The sequence below is a fragment of the Narcine bancroftii genome, chromosome 12, assembly GCF_036971445.1.
Source record: "Narcine bancroftii isolate sNarBan1 chromosome 12, sNarBan1.hap1, whole genome shotgun sequence".
Taxonomy (NCBI): domain Eukaryota; kingdom Metazoa; phylum Chordata; class Chondrichthyes; order Torpediniformes; family Narcinidae; genus Narcine; species Narcine bancroftii.
The window spans coordinates 37,346,723-37,370,060 of NC_091480.1; the positions used below are offsets into that span (position 1 = coordinate 37,346,723).

The window sequence follows — 23,338 nt, forward strand, 5'->3', positions numbered from 1 at the left end:
TCCAATAATTAGTAGTTGGTGATGGAAAATAAGGAGTTTAAAGCTGAAGGCTGCTTTATATATTGTAGCTTTGTTTCCATTATGTGCTACTGGATGAGATGGCTGGGTTCCTTAAATGTCTGTTGGCTATAGCAAGTTGGCCACTTCCTACCTGAAAATAAAGTTGAAGCCCAGTGAAAGTTCCTCTGTTTATTCCAAGGACTTGTCTAATCCTTCTGTCCACAACTTCAGCAATATATCTTTATCCCTTATGGACAATGCAAGTCTGGCTGAGATCCTCCAGCATTTTGGTGGGTTTTTACAACAATCACAGCATCTGCAGACTTTGGTGTTTCACTAATCCTTCTTCTTGCTGGCAAGCTTTGTGTGCAAGTTTATATACAGATGGAAGTCTCGCTGTATGTAATGCGCGTCGAAAGAACCAAAGACTTGTTGATCCAAACCAAGGCTATTATTAACTAAAAGACTGGAGCATATCACAAGTAGGTCGACCAGTTCAGAATGACCTGGTCTGGCTAGGAGCAATCCTTTAAGACCTGCCAGTAGGTGTGGCTACACTCTCAGCCAATCACAGTCATCCTACACTCTTTGGCTTGGCTTCGCGGATGAAGATTTATGGAGGGGGTAAATGTCCACGTCAGCTGCAGGCTCGTTTGTGGCTGACAAGTCCGATGCGGGACAAGCAGACACGGTTGCAGCGGTTGCAGGGGAAAATTGGTTGGTTGGGGTTGGGTTTTGGGTTTTTCCTCCTTTGCCTTTTGTCAGTGAGGTGGGCTCTGCGGTCTTCTTCAAAGGAGGTTGCTGCCCGTCGAACTGTGAGGCGCCAAGATGCACGGTTTGAGGCGATATCAGCCCACTGGCGGTGGTCAATGTGGCATGCACCAAGAGATTTCTTTAGGCAGTCCTTGTATCTTTTCTTTGGTGCACCTCTGTCACGGTGGCCAGCGGAGAGCTCGCCATATAACACGATCTTGGGAAGGCAATGGTCCTCCATTCTGGAGACGTGACCCACCCAGCGCAGCTGGATCTTCAGCAGCGTGGACTCGATGCTGTCGGCCTCTGCCATCTCGAGTACTTCGTCATTAGGGATGAAAGCGCTCCAGTGAATGTTGAGGATGGAGCGGAGACAACGCTGGTGGTAGTGTTCTAGGAGCCGTAGGTGATGCCTGTAGAGGACCCATGATTCGGAGCCGAACAGGAGTGTGGGTATGACAACGACTCTGTATACGCTTATCTTTGTGAGGTTTTTCAGTTGGTTGTTTTTCCAGACTCTTTTGTGTAGTCTTACACTACCATCTGTACATCTGTACATATACACATTGGTGATAGAATCTGTACTGTCACACTGTAATAGTTGCAAAAACTACTATCTATTTACACCAGGCACTAAACAACTAACCAGCAACCCTTAAAAACAGAGGAGAAAGTTTAAATGAAAATCAAAGAAACCTTAAAATGTTGTCAAATGTAGTGGAGCAGGATTTCAGTCATTTCAGTCTTTTCAGGAAGAGTCGAGGAATGTGATAAAGGCAGTGTGTAAAATAATATCTGATACACTTGGCAAGTCCAATACAGTTAACCTACAATGAAGGTAGTCCTGAATCAGAACAAGTTCAGCACCACATTTTGCTGTAATTTAATAACCCAATCCCCTAGTTAACTTATGGCATTATTCATTCTCTGCAATTTTATTCATTTGAAGAGTTAATGTTGCACTCAGTAATATTTGTTTCCTTGAAGTAACTTTAATTTCTATCTCAACGTTTTTTAATCTTCCAATTTAAAGGTTATATTTAAATTTGTATCATGGTAATGGGCCCTTCTGGCCCATGTGCCCATGACCCTCAAACACAACAATGAAGGGTTGGAGGAAACTGGAGACCCCGGAGGGAACCCATGCAGACACTGGGAGAACGTACAAATTCCTAACAGACAGTGCTGGATTCGAACCCCGGTCACTGGCGCTGTAATAGCGTGGTGCTAACCGTGCCACTCACCTCACTAACCACCAACAATGCACCTGCATTAAATTACTGAAGTGAGATTTCTCCTGACAGCAGAGTTGCTTTAGGTGGCACTGAAATATCAGCTGAGAAAAATATCAATGCAGTCAAGGCTAAAACATTTTTCATCACTCGGTTTATCCAAGCCAAGCTTAATCATAAAATTAATTTTGGGCAAAGGTAGATGATAAAGAAAAGAAATGAATGCCACATACGTTAAACCTCTGCAACAGTGAGAAATAAGTTCACTTACACTCCAAATATTGCCAGGAAGGGGACAATGAGTATGTACAAGAATGATGAAATATGCGATTTCATATCTCTTTTATCTGGAAAAGTGAAGGCTGAATGTTGACCTTTAAAACTTAGCCAAGTATTAATGCCAAATACTGTATTTTGATTTGGTTCTCTTGGTTGGTTGAAGGCGAAGGAGGACTTGGGGACTCCACTCCAAACCACACCTAATCATCCAGAAATATTGCTACAAAATGTTGAGGGCTGATGTGTGCATCCATTTAAAGATCAGCAAGTTTAAATTAATATGCACACCTCTGGTTAGGGTGGGGGCAGGACGGGGTGTGTGATATGGTGGGGTGAGAATGAAAAACCTGGATGAATAAGTTTGCCAAAAGTCTGACCATATTTAACTGCAAAGCCCCTTTAAGGTTCTTGTTTGGCAAGCATGAAGTCTGTTTCAGCAAGAGATGTAGACTGGAAGTTGGGAAGTTGTCTGAATGTTGGCATTCAACATGAGGATCGGAGTTTCTGATTGCAAGTTGGGGGAAGAATCCCAATTGAAAAGGTTGTGAAGTGAACCTCACTGATTTTGGGAAGGGAGCAAATGATGGGGGCAAAGGGACGTTCTGAATGTATAGGGTCTGACGCTGGAGAAGGGCAACAGGATCATGAAACTTGTCGAATCAAGAGAAAACACTCTCACTTCTTTTAGTCACGAACCAGTCAACCTTCCTAAATTCAGACTTCTCACTTTTTTTCAACTGATGACTTTCCAAAGACTTTGAAAATATAGCAACCTGTCAATTAAAAATAAAATGAGATAAAATACTGGCAAGAAACCACTTCATAACATTTCAGTAACCAGTCTGATTCCATTGAGTCATTTGCTTAATATTCTATTCTAACCCATTGACACTTGTACACATTTGAGATAGTATTTGCATGGTAATGCCAATGTAAACAATTGACAGAGTACTCAGAAATGCCACATTCGTTAAACCTCTGTAACAATAGTAAATAGTTACACACCGAATATCGAACCACCTGAAATGTACACTCTGCAAAAGTAGCCATGTTATCTTGTTTTATTTAAAAATACTATATGCATACCTGCCAATCATCTTCTGTTCACAATGCTTTCTGGAAATAGACCACAAAAACAAAGCCATTTCTCAAAAATAGACCACAAACATTAATCAGATTTATTGCATGTAACACTTGCCTTATGCAAAGGTAAAACATTTCTTCATGCAGACGTTAAAGAAAGGTGTAACTTGTACAAATAAAGAACAGCTAGTTTATGCCAAAATACAGAGGATTTACAATTTCACTTTTCTATCCCTGTGGCAGAAGAAGCTGTGCATTAAATGACCATAAATAGTTATGTGATTATTTCTGGGGTGAGACAAGCAGAAAAATATCTCCCTAACTTTGACATTTTTGTTTATCCTTTTTCATTTTAGATGATTCTGCACAGTTGCTTCAAGTGAGCATTAATACTACCACTAGATATCAGTTTTTGAGACACTTCAACTGAACAAAGCAAAGCACGGTATTTTCCAGGCTGGCTCCCTGACAAATTCCTGTTGCTAAAATCCCCATCATTTCTTCACTGACGTATAATACCTGCAGAGTGACAATTCCTTCATTCTGCAGGGGATCTATTGAGGGTATGAGTGATTCTTGCGGGAGAAAGCTGAAACTGATGAACAGTCCAGATCAAGTTATAGATTCTGGGAAGAGGAATATCCGTGAGAAGGACTTCAGCAATGATTATAGCACAGGCAGAACTAGTGGAAGGCAAAATACATGAGAGATGGAAATATGAGGAAAAAGAAAGAAAATGCTGGCCATGCAGAGCAGGAAAGGCAATACCTATACAGGGATAAACTAAGGAACCAAGTTAATATTGAAAGTAATAAATGTTGACCATTTTTCTCCCCACAAATGCCGCCCGAGCCTATGGGCATTTCCAGCATTTTCCGTTTTGATATGCGTGTGTTAACCTTGAGATCCAGTTGGGAGAGAAAGCTCTGCATATCAGCCTACTCAAGGTTCTGAATTTTAAGCACTTTTGTGGCTCACTCTCTTTTGGATACCCAGCTGTCTTAAATAAAACATAGTTTCTGTTTTGTAACTAGCACTAGAAAAATAATAGAGATTAATTTGGATGGGAATTATGAACTGACTTAATGAATTCCATTCCTTCCAAGAGTGTCAGTGGCTTTTTCACACAATCAATGGTGGAAAGTTGAGCCTCCTTGAAGAAACAACTGGACCCCAAACAGATAAGGGAATGGAGATTCAGTTCAAAAATGATTTTGTCGAAGGTGGAATAAAGGTCGGGGCAGGGTAGGTTTTCCTTTTCCTAATTATCTTGGTCCTCAAAGGAAAAGTGAACACCTTGTTCAGAAGATGTTACTGATGGTGTTTGCACGAAATGACTCACTGGACAAAATGGTCCAAGATCCATTCTCTTATGCTCTGGGCTTGAGGAAGGATTTAATTGAGCTAAAAAAATTAGGCAACTAAAATAACAATTCAGGGAATGGCATGGATAATTCAAACCCTACCAGTAGGAAATGGGCAAAGGGGGATTAAAGTGCTGGCCTTTTTGTAAGCTTTTAGGAGTGAATGGTTTGAGTACATTTTAATTCCGCTTAGTTGTGTAGATGAATTCAATAAAAAAAAACTCATCTGAAAACTATACAGGATCATGAAACTTGTTGAGTCAAGAGAAAACACTCTTACTTCTTTTAGTCACAAACCAGTCAACCTTCCTAAATTCAGACTTCTCACTGCAATCAAATTTATTGGTTTTAGATATGAATTCTTCCTTTCAGTGAAAATCCATCTTTAATGGAATTCATGGTTAACTAATTAAATTGGGACTGAATAAAGCAAAGCAATAAAAACACAAATATTTTCAAAGAATAACTCAATTCATGCAAGAGTAAAAATGTATCTTGGTCAGTAGCCCTGAATAGGCAACAATGGATCAGCCATGCGTTGCATATTGTGCCTGAGGTGAACTTCCACTGCAGTCAACAAAATTAAACACCAAAGGTAAGTATTATGGGAGGCTCTTCGACTTTTGCCCCATTATCCCACAGCAAGAAATGAAGAACTGGGGATCCTCAATTTCCATCTTTTGCTCTTTCTGAGAGAACAATTGCGGGCGCTGAGTTAAAAATAGGATCAATCTAATAGGTTGAATCTTCATGGAAATATTTTAGATAGTGCAGATAATGTTCTTCAGAACAAACTCGATGCAGTAAATGATGCTTCAATATTTATCATTACATTGTTATCTTGGAAGCAGTCACCAAGTGGATATCCATTTTAAAAGATCTTCAATCAGATTTGATACTTCATTTGTATTCTTCAAACATTTTAAGGTATTGTAAAAATATCTGTTTTTTTTTCAGGAAACTTCAGTGGGAAATAACTTTCTCCCAGATAGTGCACCAGTTGTTAGTATGTAGAAATCTGATAGAGGCTGTTTGGAGTGGCCTGGTTAGACAAGGCCTGAGTGCATGATGGGAATATAGATGTCATCCATGTTTGGCATCACAAAAACTTTCTGCAATTATAAAGGTAGACTGAATTAGGATTGCAGAAACCACCGTAGAAGCACATTGCCACATAGTACAATGGTAATAGATCTCAGAAGAGAAGATTATTAGTCCACCAGACATAGAGAGGATGGATAGACAATTCAAATTCAAATTTATTGTCAGCGTACACACATAACACACAATCCTGAAATTATTTTCCCTGGGGACCAGGCAGAATTTCTACTTATTGGTAGTGTAAACTGTACTCAAGAAAAATCACCTTTCCCTGGGGGCAAGAGTAGCAAATATCAGAGGACATATGTTTAAGGTGAGGGGAGGAAAGTTTCTGGGAGAGGTCAGGGGTAGGAGAGTAGCGGGTGCCTGGAATGCATTGCCAGGGTGATGATGCAGGCTGTATGTAAAGGACATTTAAAAGACACTTGGACAGGCATACAGATGCAAAAAAATAGGATTAAGGGTGTGAGGTAAGGAAGTTTTAGATTATTGAGTAGGTTTAAATAGGCTGTGTTATATAGTCAGGATAATGTGAACTATTTTGTAACCACATAAGAATACACCCTTCTCACTGTAGTAACTGTAGTGCACCACTGAGCGATGTATGTACATGCATATGAGTGTACGTTAACAGTATCCTGAGATGGTGGAAGACATCAGTAAGTAAAGTCTCTTTTGTTATTTGAATCTTGCATTTCTAAGTTATTTAAGAAGCCTCCTAAGTAACACAGAGACATAACATGTTGGCAGCCATATAAGAGAACAAGAATAAAGCCAAAGAAATTGATTGTAAGTCACTGAAAAGAGAAAAAACATTACTGAAAAAAAATGGCTGGTGCAACAACAGTTCATCCAGTGATGGACGGGAGGCTGAAGACATTGTTGAATCATTTAAAATGTTTCAGCAGGTGCAATTTAGCATTCAAAAGCTATTTTAAAAATGCAACAGCTGATGAGAAGGTTAATTATATACATATCTGGACAGGGGTGTGAGCCTGTGACTTATTTAATAGCTGAGAGCTTACAGGGTGGAGAAAAATGATCCAGAGTAGATATTTGCAAAGTTTGTTTCTCACCTTGAACCCAGGTCTAATCATAGAATTGAATGCAATGAATTTCAAGGTTTTATGCAAGAGACTGATGAGAATGTTGCTAACTTCCTTACTAAACCAAAAATTATTGCTGGAAAATGCAGATTTAAGGATATAGAGGAAAGATTAGTTGATTGACTAATATGGGGGAGTGTCCATCCTGAAGTACAAAAGTCTCTTATCGGGAAGAATAGCTTGAACCTGGCTGAAGATATAGACAGAGTCAGAGCCTTCGAAGCCACAAGGATGCAAATGAAATCCCTATCAATGCAGACCCACCCACAGCAAAGAGAATGAAAGGTTGATGCTATAAAAAATACAATCAGAAATGTGCAAACCCCCAAGACCTACAGGAAGTGCGACAGACAACACCCCTTCAAAGACTGAAACAAATGCCTCACATATGGATCTCAATGCAGGGTCCGTGGTAAAGCAAAGCACTGGCTGAAGATGAACAAGTCTGGTATGAAGAAAACAGTGATACCAGTGAAGGAAAAAGACAAGAAGATCCACCACATAACAGGAAACAACAATGAGGACTCCAACACCCAGATACTGGACATGGACTCCATACACCTTCACGAGATGTTGGGTGAGATGAAAGAAGGAAGTGATTTGCACACAAGGATCCAAATACAGAGGACAATTCAGAACAAGCCTATGATATTTAACCTAAATGTGAAACTGGATACTGGATCACAAAGTAACATCCTTCCACTCAGACTCTACCACCAGATGTTCCCAGTAAACATAATAAAAGGGGATCCAAAAGACAGTGAATTGGAAACAGCGAATGTCACATTAACCATCTATGGTGGACCCATGATCAAGCAGCTAAGGAGAGCTAAGATCAATGGCTTCCATAAGAGAAAGAAAACCCTCTGTACGTTCTACGTGGTAGATGCAGGTGGTCCAGCAATTCTAGGTCTGGATAGCTGCTGGGAGTTGCAGTTGATCTTTGTCAATTATGAGATCCAGACAAAGAAGATATCCAAAAGGATCAACAAAAACACACAACAAAAAGAGGAAATGATTTCCACAGAACTACCTGCCAGGCCATGGCACCCAGTGGGAGCAGACTTGTTGACCCAGGATCAAGACTGGAATTTAATAGTAGCCTGTTACTACTTTAAGTTTCCATTCGTCATCAGGGTAAAAGACCTGAGAGTGTCAACTATCACCTCAGAAATAAGAGTGCTTCTCGCTGAACAAGGAATACCCAAGCAAGAAATATGTGACAATAGAAAACAGTTCACATCACTAGAATTCAGAAATCTGGCTGCAGAGTAAGGGTTTATTATCACTACATCATCCCCATTCTACCCCAAAGGTCATGGGTTCATTGAAGGACAACTGCAAACTGTGAAACACAGACTAGTTAAGTGTCGTGAAACAAAAGAAGACCAGACCTAGCTCTTCTCTATTATTACGAGCAACACCTTTAAGGGCTGACATAAAGTTCCTGACAGAACTTCTAAATGGCAGGAGATATAAAACAACTCTGCCATGCAAAATACACCCTCCAGAAGACCAGGAGGAAACCAGAAGAAGACTGGCTGAGTCGCAAGAAGAAGGACGCCAGCATTATAACAAACTTGCACAGACATTGCCAGAACTCTTCAGAGGGCAGCATGGTCATATTCAAGAGCTGATGTTGAAAACATGGGCCCCAGCGAAGGTCGTCAGAGAAGCTGAGACACCAAGATCATATGTGGTTGAGACAGACTCTGGCAATCAGCTGAGGAGGAACAGAATTCACATCCGGCCGACACAAGATGAGATGAAGCAGAAAGCTTTAATACCAGCAAGTGAGGTATCAAGTGAAGAGACCACAATCACTAATGCTGAAACATCAACACAGCCATTGTCAGGTGAAGCACAACAAGCTACATCACCTACATGTGTAGCAGCAACACAGAGTCCAATGGTCACAGCCAAATCCACAAGATGGCGAAGGAACATATTGCCGCCAGTGCGATATCAATAAGAACTATTTAAAAAATAGTTGTGTAAATAAACTAGTGTACAAGTTCAGTTACTTCAATTGCACTGAAAAGAAAGAGATAAAGAACAGTACATTTTTCTTTATCTTGAGAAGGAGGGATGTTATATACTCAGGATAATGTGAACTATTTTGTAACTGCGTAAGAAAACAGCTTTCTCACTGTAGTTAGTGTAGTGCACCACTGTGGGACGTATGTATATGTGTGCGTGTGTGTGTGAATAGTTTCATGAGATGGTGGAAGGCATCAGTAAGTAAATGTCTCTTCTGTTATTTGAATCTTGCATCTCTAAGTTATTTAATAAGCCTCCCAAGTAACACAGCGACATAACAGGCCAGTAGAACATCGTGGGCTGAGGGGCCTGTACTCTGCTGTAATGTTCTATGTTCTGCAGAGTCCTTTCAGGTGTCACAGAATGTTTGAAAATCATCTATGAAAATGTTTTAGTTTGGTTTGCGTGATTTAGACCTGGAACATTGCTACTGTTTGAATTAAGCTTGCTCTGTGGTGTGCAGACTATTTTGCTTTGCAATAGCAACATCTTCAGAGCTTCTCCTACCAAATGATCTAATTTCTGCAGTCTGTTGTAAAATATTCCTTTAGCATGGACCTGTCTTACCCTAATGCCCATGAGGAGGAGGGCCCTAATTTGCAACCTAGTTAGGTTCTGAGCCCAGGGAAACCCTAGTATTTCAGTCATTGGGCGACGGGCAGAGCAGCTATCCACGAACTGAAAATTCGTAGTGATTGAATGATTTTAAATGCCACTTCAAACCTCAGACTGATAATATGTAGATTTTTGTTGGAAGAAAATAATGTTTTGAGGTTCCCTCCTACCTGGAATTCGTGTTGCAATTTCTTTTCAATCCACTCAGTCACATGTGTGAAAGTTACCTCCCGTTCACCCAGCTTGGGGCGCACCTTAAATTCCAGTTGAGGTGGAGTCCGAAAGCTGTACCTAATTAAAAGAAACAGAGCATTCATACCCTCTTTTCCCATTCAGTTCCTCGACCTGTTGTGATCGTCTTGTTTTAAGGTCCAGTTATGTAATTTCTGCAAAGCCAAATAATGATTAAAAGCAGCATACTGTCGGGGCTGGAAATCTGACATATTGCTCTATCCATGGGAAATATCTTACAGGTTTGGCAGTACCTGTGAAGAGAGAAAAACCATTTAAGGTAAACAGTCCTTTACCGGAATTGGGAAAATTTAGAGATAAAACATGTTTTGTGTTGCAAGGAGAGTGGGAATAGGGATACAAATGAAGGCACAGGCTTATATAGATTTCCAAAAATATACTTAGCATGTAGAGAGGGGGATAATTTAAGCATTGATATAACTAGGAATTGTGAAGCATTATAAATGGTAAACATAGTGAAGGAAGATATTAAAGTATCAAGCATCTTTAAAAGTATTCACATGATAGACTGGGATGAAACCTATTAAAATGCATGGTCTGATCATAATTCTCCAATGCTCTTTTGCTAAAGGCATAGTTAGAAAGGAGTAGCTGGCATGGTAAATGTTTAAAAAGGGAGGAGAGAATAGAGGAGTAAGTGGGGAAATTGTTGGAGAAAAACTGATGAGACAGCATAAATTGGTGCTTCAGGAGACATAAGTTAATCTTAGGTCTTAGATTTGACAAGGGAAGGTCTGTAATGATGAATTTAATTACATTTGTAAGGATTTTGATGACATTAAATTTATGGCAGTTTGTCCAGGAAAGCAGCAGCCTATCCCCTTTCACACAGAGATCTCATTTACGTGAATGACCCGTGTTTAAAGCCAGGTTGGGTCGCTCACACTGAACCACGAAAAGCCGGGTCAGTGCGACTTTTTACATCCTTGAGAAAAAGGAGGCAGGACCTGCAGCATTACAGCACCGGTGTCCTGTGTGATGCATAACATCCTCGCTGGGCAATGACCTTGTCACAGCCTCGTTGCTGTCATTTCAAGCTTGAATCTCCTGCAAGTACATCACACGCATTCAATGTCATCAATGCATCACAGCTTTCGAGCGCCCTTAACCCGGGAAGCCAGGTATGCCTTTCAGGCAGGAGGGATGCAAAACTCATCGGCTCTGATACTAGTAAGTAATACACGGGATGAAAATGACCCCCCCCCCCACAGTAAATGAAGTAATTAAAAGGCAGTTAATTCCCATCTTTTAACGGCTGTGTAAAATGAGTGCAGGAGAAGGTGTTACATGGGATTATAAATTAGTCCAGTGGCAGAAAGCAAAAGGTAATTGGGCACCTGTGTTCTGAAATACTTTTGTTATTGAAGAACTGTCACTTATGGCGGACTGCCATACAAACCGAGCTATTCACGCTCCCAGAGTTTATTGGAAGCCAGGCAAAGGAATACATTTACTGCCAACATTTTTGAATTGTGGTTGCAAAAATAATTTGGCCAAGGTTCTAGTTACTGACTAAATATAGAATATTTCTTGAAAAATTGAAGGAGATGCCATTAATGAAGTTGAATGAAAGAAAATTACCTGTCTCTTTATCACACCTAAAACATAAGACTGAATTAGGTTAAATCTCTTTAATTTTTGAGGGGTTAAATATAATTGATGCAAAAAATTATATTGTACTAATCTATACCTTACATTAATAACCTTAATCATATTATCTTTACATAAATTCCTCCAATCATTTTCATTTATCTTTCTATTCAAATCTGTTTTCCATTTAATTTAGGCATTTTACTTAATAACTAAAGCAGACCTGGATCTGTCCCAAAGTCAAGACTTTTTGGATACAAGTTCAATTATTTTTGGAAAAAAATTAAAACATTAAACTTCCGTTTGATCCAATATTGTTTTTATTTGGAGATATTACACAATGATTGTTTTAAACTGAAGATTGACTATGTATTAAATTGATTTTTTATATTTAGCTTTAGCTGAAGCTAAGAAATGTTTAGCTATTACATGGAAATCTGATTTGGTTTTAGGAATGCAAAGATGCAAACTGAAATGAAATCTTGTATTCTTCTTGAAAAGATAATCCATAATTTACAAGACAAATATAATTTTTAAATGGAAGTATGGAGTCCATATTTGAAAACTGTTCATTTGAAGGTTTGAACTCTCAATCCATTCCGGTGATGATTCTTGGTTCCATGGCCGAAGCGTTGTATTACATATGTGTAACTGATGATCTCCTTTTCCTTTCTTTTTAGGGGGTAGTTTAGGGGAAGGGAGGTAGGGTTTTTTTGTTATATTATCCACATATATTTTTCTATGAACTTTATTAGATTTTGATGTAGTTGTGGTTTTAAACTTTTTTAAATGAAGTATTCAAAAAAAGAATGTTGCTCTTCAAGCATCCAGTGAATCAATAAGGTTCTTTGCATGTGCCATAAACTATTGTTGCAATGCAAGATTATAAAGTGTGGAAGATCTATTGGGAACTCCCACTAAGCCTAGAATTTCATTAGTCTTGCCATGTTCATGTTTGCAAAGTCATAGAATTTTGTCAGAAAGCTTCACTGTGAAGGATGTTTTATCTACTCACTAGTCCATGAATTTCCTTCTGGGCCCTCTGTGCACATGAATGCATTAACACACAGAGGTAGCTTGGTGTACAGGGATGATGAGGTTAGTCACAGGGATGAAGCTAATGCTTCAGCATGAATCCAAGCAGGTCATAGACCATGGAGGCCAAGCCCCACAAAATCTGATAGCTGTGGGCAATTCCAACTCACTCAGTATTTGAAAGCCTGATTGTGACCCTAACAATTGTGGTCTCACCAATCTCTAACCTGCTTCTCAAGATCCTGATTCTTCCAGCTATTATACCCTGTCCCAGCCTAGTGCCCCATCCCCATGAAATGGACCCAAAACTTCCTTGTTTTCCTCTAGTCATTCTGCAGTGGTGGAGTGAATAAAAGAAAAGCTTTGGTGCATGTTGAACAAGCATTGATTCTAGTTTACACAACCTGCCCCTGCTGGGACAAGGCATCTGTTCCTCCCCAAGCAAACAAATTCTGCTTGTGTAGATTTCACAGCAGCTTGCTTTGGATACAGGGTACTCAAAATCAATGTTCATTCATCTAAATAAACAAAGATGTTCTGTCAGTCACTGGCATAAATAAAAAGGTGGCAATGGTTAGTGAAGTGGTTAGCACTACGCTACTGCAGAGCCAGTGACCCGGGTTTGAATCTGGCACTGTCTGTAAGGAGTTTGTATGTTCTTCCCATGACCTGCACTGGTTTCCTCCAGGTGCTCCAGATTCCACCCCCCCCCCCCCCCCCATCATCCATAGACATACAGGGTTTGGAGGTTACGCAGTGTATTTGTGCGGAATGGGTTTGTGGGTGGAAGGGTCTGTTACCATGCTGTCTAAAATTTAAAAAAAATTAAAGTCATGAGAAAAGACTGAATCACCAAGCTGGAGAATTATGATATGAATACTGGATATCAATGATATACAACAGGCTTGGAATGAGAATTATATTCCAATCAGAAAAAAAACAAAAAGGGTTGGATTCTCTCTACAATTCAGTTCATGTTGAAGAGCGAAATACTTCCTGAGGAAGTAATTTATTTGAAATGCCAATCACTCTTCAAGAGAATTTCTTAATGTCAAATAGAAAACTAAAAATAGAACTTTACTCTAAATTTGTGAAATCTCACAATGGGCCACACAGCAGAGCCACATGCTCTGAAAATGCTGTTAGTTTTTCTTTGAGTGAAACTTTTCACTGTATCTTGGTGCAAGTGACAATGGACAATTCAATTCGATTCAGTTCAAATGCTGATAAGCTGTGAATACGGTATTTCGTTTTCACCCTGAACACTGGAATAGTAGTATTGGGAATTACGGTGCTTATCATTGCTAAAGGTGAAAATGAGTTTTCACATCCTCTGCAGAAAGGACACTGAGATAAGTGGGCTTCAATACAGCAAGGCTTCAACTGTTGGCCCAGGCCTGCATTGCTTAGATTTAAATCCCAAATTGGAATGAACATTTCTTTGAAGCTTCCTGTAATTTTTGAGTCATGGAGCAGAATATTAGCCTGAATGGGGTTATCATGACACAAAGCAGTACCTGAGAAAGGAGTAACATAGCCCACTCATTTCAGTTTCCTTTCAGTCATGCCTGTCCATGGCCTTATGTACTGTCATGTCCATCGATGGCCTTATGTTCTGTCCCACCCTGACCACCAGCAGATTGGAAGAACACCCCTTATTTTCCATCTGGGAACTCTCCAGCCATATGGCATGAACTTTACTGCTTTCCATTAAAACTGCTCGCCTTTTCTTTCCCCTCCCCTTATCCTATCCTTCTAGTTCTTTCACCTACACAGCCCTGCCATCCTCCCTCCCCCTCATTGCTGCTGTCCCCTCCCTCCTTTCTCCACCTATCATCTCCTGTCTTTCCCCCCCCCACCCCCACTCCCAACCAGTGGCGATACAACACCTACACTGGCTTACTGCAGGTAGGCAACCTGGGAAGTTGGCCCTACCTGCCTGCTGTCAATCACCAGCCCATATAAAAACTCATGCCAGCCCCTTTGGTAGTCAGCCAAGCTTGTGGAGCCAGGAAGGTAGACCTTGTATGTGCACAAGTTTAAGCTGATTAAAGCCTGTTGTGCAGTCTATGAACTTTGTGTCTGAATTCTTTGCACAGCAGAGGACACACCTTCATTGCTCCTTTCTTCACCTATCATCTCCTGCCTTGCCACCTAACCCTCCCCCCCCTTCTCCCCTCCTACTCTTTTGTCTGGACACTTGCCAGCATTCTCTCATATTTTGATGAAGGGCTTAAGACAGAAACATTAGGTCTGTATCTTTACCTATGCTACAAAAAGGACACTGTTTACCTGCTGAGCTTTTCCAGCATCTTGTGTTTTAACTTTGGCAAAATAAAGACCATTATAATAGCGTAAATCATTTATGAAGTCATTGAATGGAAGGTACCAGAGAAGGGTTATATTTCATTTATGTATCAAATATTACAGGATGGTATGGATAAAAAGGGTTGGGATAGATCTAAAATTAAATGGGAAGCAGATATTGGTTTTATTTTTTCTGAGGATGATTGGTTAGATATCTGTTATGATCTGTTATGTAACTAGATTGATAAATGCACATTATGCAATGATTAATTACAATTTTTTTACATCAATTATATTTGACACCTTAAAAATTAAAAAAATATGGTTTTAATAAATCATATTTGTGTTTTAGATGTGGTGACACAGTTGGAACTTTTTTTCATGCTGTTTGGTCATGTATACATATACAATCTTTTTGGAAGAAAATTCAATCATTTTTAGAATATTTGTATAAGATTAAAATAGTTTTAGATCCAACAGTATTTTTATTGGGTAGTTTGCAACCTCTGAAATCTTGGGATTAAATAAGTTTCAGCTTGCTTTTGTATATTTAGCTTTATCCATAGCGAGAAAATGTATTGCTAGTACGTGGAAAGATGCAAATATGATTGATATTAATAGATGGCATAATGAGATGAAATATTGTTTAATATTGGAAATTACATATGTTTTGCATGATAATTATAATTTTTAATTAATAAGTGGCTGTTATACTCAGAACATTTACATTTCAATTTATATTGATTAGATTTTAATATGTATATTTAACTTCTTTAAAAATATCCTTTCTTTTTTATGGCTCTCCTTAGGAGAGTTGGCTGAAGGGGGGGAGTTTTTTCTTTTTTTTTTCTTTTTTTTCTATATATAAAAAAATGTTCATGTTCATGTTTAATTGCTGTATATGTCATATATTATTTGTTTTTTGAACATATAAATAAAGTTTTTTTTTAAAAGTAATTGGATGTGTATAGTTGATATTTATTCTCCTCCAACCCAGCAGGATGTGGTTGTTCTGATCTTTGACAGAGCTCATTTTATTGTGTTCACTAAGAGCCACATTTGTACACGTGCACACCCAGTACACAGAAGTGATGGCGAAACTCAGCAGGTCAGGCAGCATCCATAAAAATAAATACACTTCCTAAAGAACAGAAATCAACCTCCACTATTTAATGTAAAGGTATAACAATCAGTTAGGAGACTGCATAAAAGTACAGAATTTTGGGAAGACTAGGCCAAGTGCACAGAGAAGACAGGAACTTCCATTAACAGCAAAGAGTTTAGAGTTAAGTAAGTAGCAGAACAGTTATAGGGAAATTAGGATCTTTTTAAGCCAAGAATAATCAGAAAGTGGAAGTTACTATCTGAAAAATTAGTGGGGGAGAAACTTTCATTAGATTTATAGGTATTGAACTCAGTGGTGCAGGACAGGCTTGGAATATGAATGGTAATATAGATATTCCAACTAAAAAAAGCAAAGATGATTTGGATTCTGCCTGCAGTTAAATTCATAATGAAAAGAAAAATAATTCCCGTTGGAAAAAATTGCAAGGGAGAAACATTCATTAGATTGGGCGACATGGTTAGTGCGACACTGTTACAGCACCAGTGACCAGGACCAGGGTTCGAATCCCACACTGTCCGTAAGGAGTTGGTAAGTTCTCCCCGTGTCTGCATGGGTTTTCCCTGGGGTCTCCATTTTCCTTCCTCAGTTAGAGAAGTGCCAGGGGTGTCAGTTAATTGGGTGTAAATTTGGCGGCATGGGCTCATGGGACAAAATTGCCTGTTACCGTGCTCTATGTCAAAATTTATAATTTACAGAGTATTTGGAAGATCATTTTATGTGCTATGACCTACAAACATGGATAAAAGGTTGGCTGACTGGCATTAAACTAGGCCGAGGTCCATCGATTTTCAGTTAACCAGTTGTAATGAATGATGAGCCACAGGGACTGGTGCGGAATTGTGTTTTTTAAGATTTTGTATTAATGACTGTGTGATAGCCCCAAAATATAGTTGCTCAATTTGCTGATGACACAGAGATAGACAGGAAGGTAGGTTGCAAAGAGGACAGCAAAATGAAATAAATAGATTTTGACAAAGGGAAATAAATAAAATAGGTGGAAAGGTTAGTGTAACGCAAATTCAGAGCGCCGGCAACTCAGGTTCGAATCTGGCACTGTCTGTATGTTCACCCCATGATCTGCATGGGTCTCCTCTGGGTGGTCTCATTTCCTCCCACCCTCCAAAGTCATACGGGGTTTGTAGGTTAATTGGTGTATATGGGAGACAGTGGCTCATGGGCTGGAAGGGCCTGTTACCATCAAAATTCTAAAAGTTAAATAGTTCAAGAGAATGAACAAAGATCTGGCATAGTGTGGGAACATGTGAAATTGTAAATTTGGCAGGAAAAATTATTAAAAAAAAGCTTATTATGTAATAGGTGAGAGACGGCAGAGTTCTGAGATACAGAGGGTTCTGGGTGCCCAAGAGCAGGGTTCACAAAAGGCTAGAATGCATGTGCACAAGTAATTGTGACCAGCGAGAATTATTCCTTTTTGTTAGGAGAATTCAGATAACCTGGCGCTCAGATTCTCTGAGCTATTTGATTTTATTCACATTAATTCTCCACACTCTTCCAAGTGTGATGCTTGAATGGATGTTATTCGGTCATTATTTTATGGAACAGAGACATTGTTCCCCTGTTCATTTTCAGACAACAGAACGAAACGTACCATATTCGATCAGTGGGAGGAGGTGGGATGTTGACAGCCAGAACTCCACTTAGCTCTTGAACCTCTACAGTCAGAAGCAGCGGAGTGTTTGATACTTCTTCTATTTTCTTTTTGATGAACTCATTCTCTGTGGCTTTTTGGAAGTATCTTGATTTGGCAATCTTATCCACTAATCTGAGAATCTTTCTACCGGTGCTACTTCCTGTGCTACACCTGAAAGAACAAAATTTGGTTTTACAGATTATTTTATCTTTGCCCCCATTTAATGGTTGGTAGGCTGTTCCTCCCATTGCACCCTCTCCATCACCTTCTTGCCTTCCTTTGGCTTGCTCTGTCCTTTCCTAACAGGAAATGAACATCTTGGGAGGTGGTAAACAGGAGGTTGTCTGGCTGCCACTGGCTGAGAACCTCCAAGGTGAGCAACCATTTACCATCACCATGGTCAGATATTCTAACTCGCATGGTTTCGGAATGGGATGGACTACTTTTGCAGCTCAATTTCATACTGGTGAAAATATCACCGATCTGCAAAATGGAAATGGGGTTCAAATGGTTGAGGCTCATACACAAGAATATGTTATAGTTTTTAATACTTTTGCAGCAACAATTTGTACCATTAACAAAAATCTCTACCCCTATTTCTTATTTTGAAGGTATATTTCCACTGCTACTATTACTGTTTTCCCTGTCATTCATGCCATATAATGATAAAAATGCCCCAAATAATGATCAAATATGAAGACAATAGAAAAGAGATTATGGTTCAGATTGCCTTCTAAAAATTGAAAACAAAGTATCCTATCTTATTAAACCTATAATTGGTGGCATTAGTTGAAGGGTACCATGTTAATAATTTTGAGGCTTGCTACTTCATGAGCTCATTGACACCAGGCCTGAATTTAAGGTCCACCAGATAAAGAGGAAAGCTCCCACTTTACCCCTCCACACCAGGTGAACCTAATTTGTCAACAGTGGTTCCTTGGATTTCTGCTGTAGACACCTCCTCTTCATCTGGAGAGCCAGCACTTGAAGATTCTTCATCACTGTCTATCAGCACAAAGGTCTGTGGTTTTGATCTTCAGGAAGGAAGAGGTTAAGCATTAGTAGAGCAACACAGCAGCAAAGAGACAAGCCCTGCATCAAAAACAATTGTAGCCATCAAGCATAATATTCATTGGCATGTGTAACTGCCAGTAACTTCCCGGTTCCTATTTGAAATATTAGTCCACAAATATATTTAACTTGAAATAATGAGCTCTGACTGTGCATGTTGTCCTCATTAACAGACTCCCCAGAGCTTCTTGCTGCCTAAATATGCCAATCATATCTTAACTGCTCTCTCCTGCACTGATGGCTCCAGTAAGATCAACATCTTGAAATCATGGAGGAATAAGGAAGAGCTTCTGGAATGGGCCTGTTTATCAAAGCTGCTTTGAAAGACCAATCCAGTGAAAACAAGGACGCATTCTCTCTCTGATCTGAACTATCATTAAAATTCTCATGGTTCTCATGGTTAATTCTCATGGTAGGGAAAGAAACGACTGCTTTTTTTTAGATGATTAAGAAGTCAGCCCCATACAAAGGTGAAACTGGATTAAAAAGAATGGAAATGGAAAAATAGAAGCATGAAAGGTGCACTGTAAATAACATTGAGTCAGATTTACAAACAGTTGTTTAAAGATTTTTAGTCTCCCTTCAAATAAAATTAACTTTGTCAGATCAATGATGAATACAATTTTTGACTCAATATGGTTTTTCAATTGCTATTGTTTTAATCTAACATTAAAATGACAGTTAAAAATCTAGGAAATAGAAATCTGGAAGAATACTTAAAGGAAATGAACAACCCATGTTTAGGTTCTAACCATCCAACTGAGAGCACACCCAATCCGAAGAATATTGTAGATTTGTTCATCCTCCTTTTGCCATAAGACCGAAAATCTGAGACGTTGCCTGTGGATTTTTGCCGACCATCATCTTACTTCGACTTTTCGTGCACTATTTTTTGAATTTATTGTTGTAAGGTGGTTTATATGAATGTTTGATCTGTGTCGCTGCTGCAAAACAAATGAATTTTGTGACTTGTTCATGACAATAAATCCTGATTTTGATTCTGAGGTCTTGGGCCTCTTCCATTGGTGGGTTGGAATAAGGGTTTGAAGGGTCTGTCGCGATCTTCAGCATTGGATGGGTAATTTGGAGGGTGAAGGGTTAGATTAGATCAGATTATTCAACTTTATTGCCAAATAGAATCTAAGCAGAAGTACAAAAAAAAGTGCTATTTACAAATAACTGAATAAAAGCAAGCTCTCCAAGCAAACAACCAAGTATAAAAATACGGAGGGTACAAATATGGGGACAAAACTATTCAACGGTTTGATGTGAGGTTCAGCAGGGTCACAGCCTCAGGGGAAAAAAGCTCTTCCTGAGTCTATTGGTTTGGGAGCGGAAACTTCTGTAGCGATGGAAGGAGAGTAAAAAGTCCATAGTTAGCGTGAGAGACATCCTTAATAGTACTTTTCGCCCTGCCCAGGCAGCGCTTCTGATATGGTGGGCAATTGAGTGCCGATAATCCGCTGGGCAGTTTTCACCACCCGCTAGAATGCTTTATGGTCCAATATGGGACAGTTGCCGTACCACACTGAGGTGACGTAGGTGAGTATGCTCTCTATGGTTCCGCGGTAAAAATCCTTCGGTATCCTGGGACAGAGATGATCTTTCTTGATGCTCCGCAGGAAATAAAGGCCCCGTTGTGCCTTTTTGACCAGGATGGAAGAGTTCATGGCCAGGCAAAATCATCGGAAATGTGGACACCAAGGAACCTAAAGCTTGATACACGTTCCTCAACAGCTCCATTGATGTAGATAGGGGAATGAATGTGGCTCCCAGTATGCCTTAAGTCCAGAATGATCTCCTTGGCCCTCTGGGTGTTAAGGGCCAGGTTATTATTGGCACACCATGTGGCCAGATACTGGACCTCATCCTTGTAGTGGTCAGCTACACCCAGGGTGGGTAGGTAATGTGGAAGTGGGAGTGGGATCAGTCAACAGGTGGGGAGAGTGGGTGATTTGGAAGAGGAGGGACATATCATCAGGACCCAGAGAGGGTGGATGACAGGGGTATTAGTGATTGTTGGCAGAGAGATAATGGGTGATGTAGGAGTTGGTGGATGAGTGATCAGCATCACCAGGTGGATGATTTGAAGGGGATGTTGGTAATCAGTGACATAAGTGGGGGGGGGAATATCAAGCACCAGGGTGGGTGATAAGGAGTGAGGGGTTAGTAAGCAGCATCACTTGGAGAAGGTGGGTGGTTTGAAGGGCAGTGCACAGGGTATTAAAAAAAAATCAAATTGATTGTAATGTAAGTTGCCGTTGATATTCACTCTACCTCCTTTAGTTGGTCTGGGTTGACAACATCAATTGATAGCAAATTTGTTCAGAAATCTTTTGACCTCCCCTGTACATTCATTTATGTTATAAGGGTGACATGGTTAACATAGCGGTTAGTGCAACTCCATTCCTGTGCCAGCGATCAGGGCCAGGGTCTCTAAGGAGTTTGTACATTCTTCCTGTGACTGCGTGGGTTATTCCCGGGGACTCTGGTTTTCTCCAACTGTTCAAAAGGTACTGGGGTGTCAGTTAATTGGGAGTAATTGGTCAGAACAGACTCGTGGGCCGAAATGGTCTGTTACCATGCTGCATGTCTAAATTAAAAAAAGATAAAATACATTTAAATTTAAAATTAAAATAATGTAAACAATAATGAATGAGTTTCCACAGCAAAAAAAAAGCTTTTTAACAAATTACTGAAATTGAAAAGTTACGATTACAGAAATCTTGTTTAGAATCTTATTTATTCACAATTTTCTTCAAACATTAATTACCAAGACTAAAATGGGGTGAACGACTTTGCTGAATTGAGAGAATGTGAAGAGGGACACATTTGGCATCAGCTTGACCTGAATAAAGTAGATGTGCATTGATTCAGAGTCCAGCCTTCTTACTTAATCTGCAGTTTTAATCATGCCACAGTATTAACACAGCTTGACATCTGGATGAAATGCTAGAAGGCATCTGCACTGTGGTGTCACAGATGAACCAGCTGAATAAAATAACATACAAAGGCATTTTCTTGACTAATGCAACCATTGCATTTGAGAACAGCAAGAAAGTGTGTTCAGCCTTTTACATCATAACAATGTCTACTTTCATGTATTAAACTCTCCACAACCTCTTTTAAATCTTTCTCTTCTTTTCCCTCCAGTTTTCGATTCCCTTTCCCTGTAAAAAAGATTCTTTGTCTGATTTAGACCCCTCATTAATTTAAAAGCCTCTACAGGTTCTCCCCTCAGCCTCCTGTGCTCCAGAGAGAAAAGTCCCAGCCTAAATACCCTCACCTTATAATTCAAGCCTTTCCAGCCCTGGTTTAACTTTCTCATGAATCTTTTCGGCAATATTTCCCAGCTGAATGATATCTTTCCTACAGATGGATGTCCAGAAATCTCTAATACGCCAAGTGTGGTCTCACCCATGTCTTGTACGGTTGTAACATATCTTCCCTGCTCCTGTACTCAGGGTCTGATCGATGAATGCCAAATGCCTTCTTCAACACCCTGTCTCTGAGTTACCACTTCCAGGAACTATGAGCCTGTAACCCCAAGTCTTTCTGTTTTACAAAACTCTCCAAGTTCTACCATTCAAGTGTAAGTCCCTCCTTGGTTTATCCTTACCTCACACTTGTCCATGTATGTGAGCAGGGTTTTATATGGAGGATCTGACCCTAATGGGTTAATTGGAAAATTACAACAAAGGACTTCGCTACCTTATCCTGAACCCATCCTAATACAGCCTTTTTGGTGGAATCCTAATAAGTTGCAGTACCAAGGATACTGGGAACTTTGAGCAAGAACCAGAGGGAAAACATTGGCGGCCCAGTTCTGCACACAGCTGGCAACAATGTTAAGTCTGATTTATCAGCAATTATACTGTCCCTGCCTTCTAAGATAGATTCCATTGCAATAGTGACTGTAGCCATGGTACGAACTATCCACCAGCCTGCTAGGTATTAAATGTACAGCCACTCATGGACATGTGTGAGTTATTTTAATGCAATTGTTGGGGCCTAACAAAAATAAGTACTTTAGCATATGTGTACATGGAAGGCATTAAGCAACTACTTAAAACAGGTCCAATATTTGGGCAAGGGTTCCTTATTAACTTAGATAGAAAGGTTTTATTTAATTCATGACCACCTTTGTGTGTGGCTGCATCAGGCTGTGCGTGGAACCAGTCTGAAGACACCAAGTGGCACTATGTTCTACCTGTCCCAGGTTTTGTGAAGGATGGGCCTGGCTCAGTTAGGTGGACTTTGCCACACCACCTAACCTTTGTTGAAATGTTTTTCCAGACCTTTGACCACAGGTCCATCAGGCAGTGGTCAGCATAGAACGCCCAGTAGACACTGAGAGATGAGGACACAATGGATACTCTGGGGTGGTTTCCTGAGCAGACTGTCCAGGTCATCTGGTGGAATGCCTCATTGCCAGTGCTCACTAACAAGCACCTTCCCAGTCTGGTCCTTCCCATACAATATGCCCCTGGGATGACTGTAATGGAGTGGAGACAGTCACTGAACTCTTTGCAGAATGCTAATTTCCCAAGAGGGTGTGGGGAAGGATGCAAGGGTCCTTGTCATGGTTCGTCCACAGCAGCAGTGTGACAGAGGCCTCTGACTTACACACTGTTCACGATGATGCGCACAGAGATAGAAATGCAGAGCTGCTGGAAGATCATCAACTCAGTGAAAGTTGCCCTTAGGACTGTCTGAAACGTATTGGTCTTCCA

The 23,338-nt window shown here is 40.0% G+C and overlaps 1 protein-coding gene across 1 annotated transcript in view; it reads right to left on the reverse strand.

Annotated features, from left to right (window-relative positions):
- Nucleotides 1-5,709: 5,709 nt before the first annotated feature.
- tex2l (testis expressed 2, like) overlaps nt 5,710-23,338 on the reverse strand; it is a 107,376-nt gene continuing 89,747 nt past the window's right edge. Inside the window, exons 8-11 of the mRNA XM_069907309.1 lie at nt 18,431-18,568; nt 17,493-17,705; nt 9,744-9,864; nt 5,710-5,823 (exon numbers count right to left, since the gene is read on the reverse strand). Of these exons, the coding sequence (XP_069763410.1) occupies nt 5,758-5,823; nt 9,744-9,864; nt 17,493-17,705; nt 18,431-18,568 (538 nt within the window). The 3' untranslated portion in view covers nt 5,710-5,757. The remainder of the gene's footprint in view (nt 5,824-9,743; nt 9,865-17,492; nt 17,706-18,430; nt 18,569-23,338) is intronic.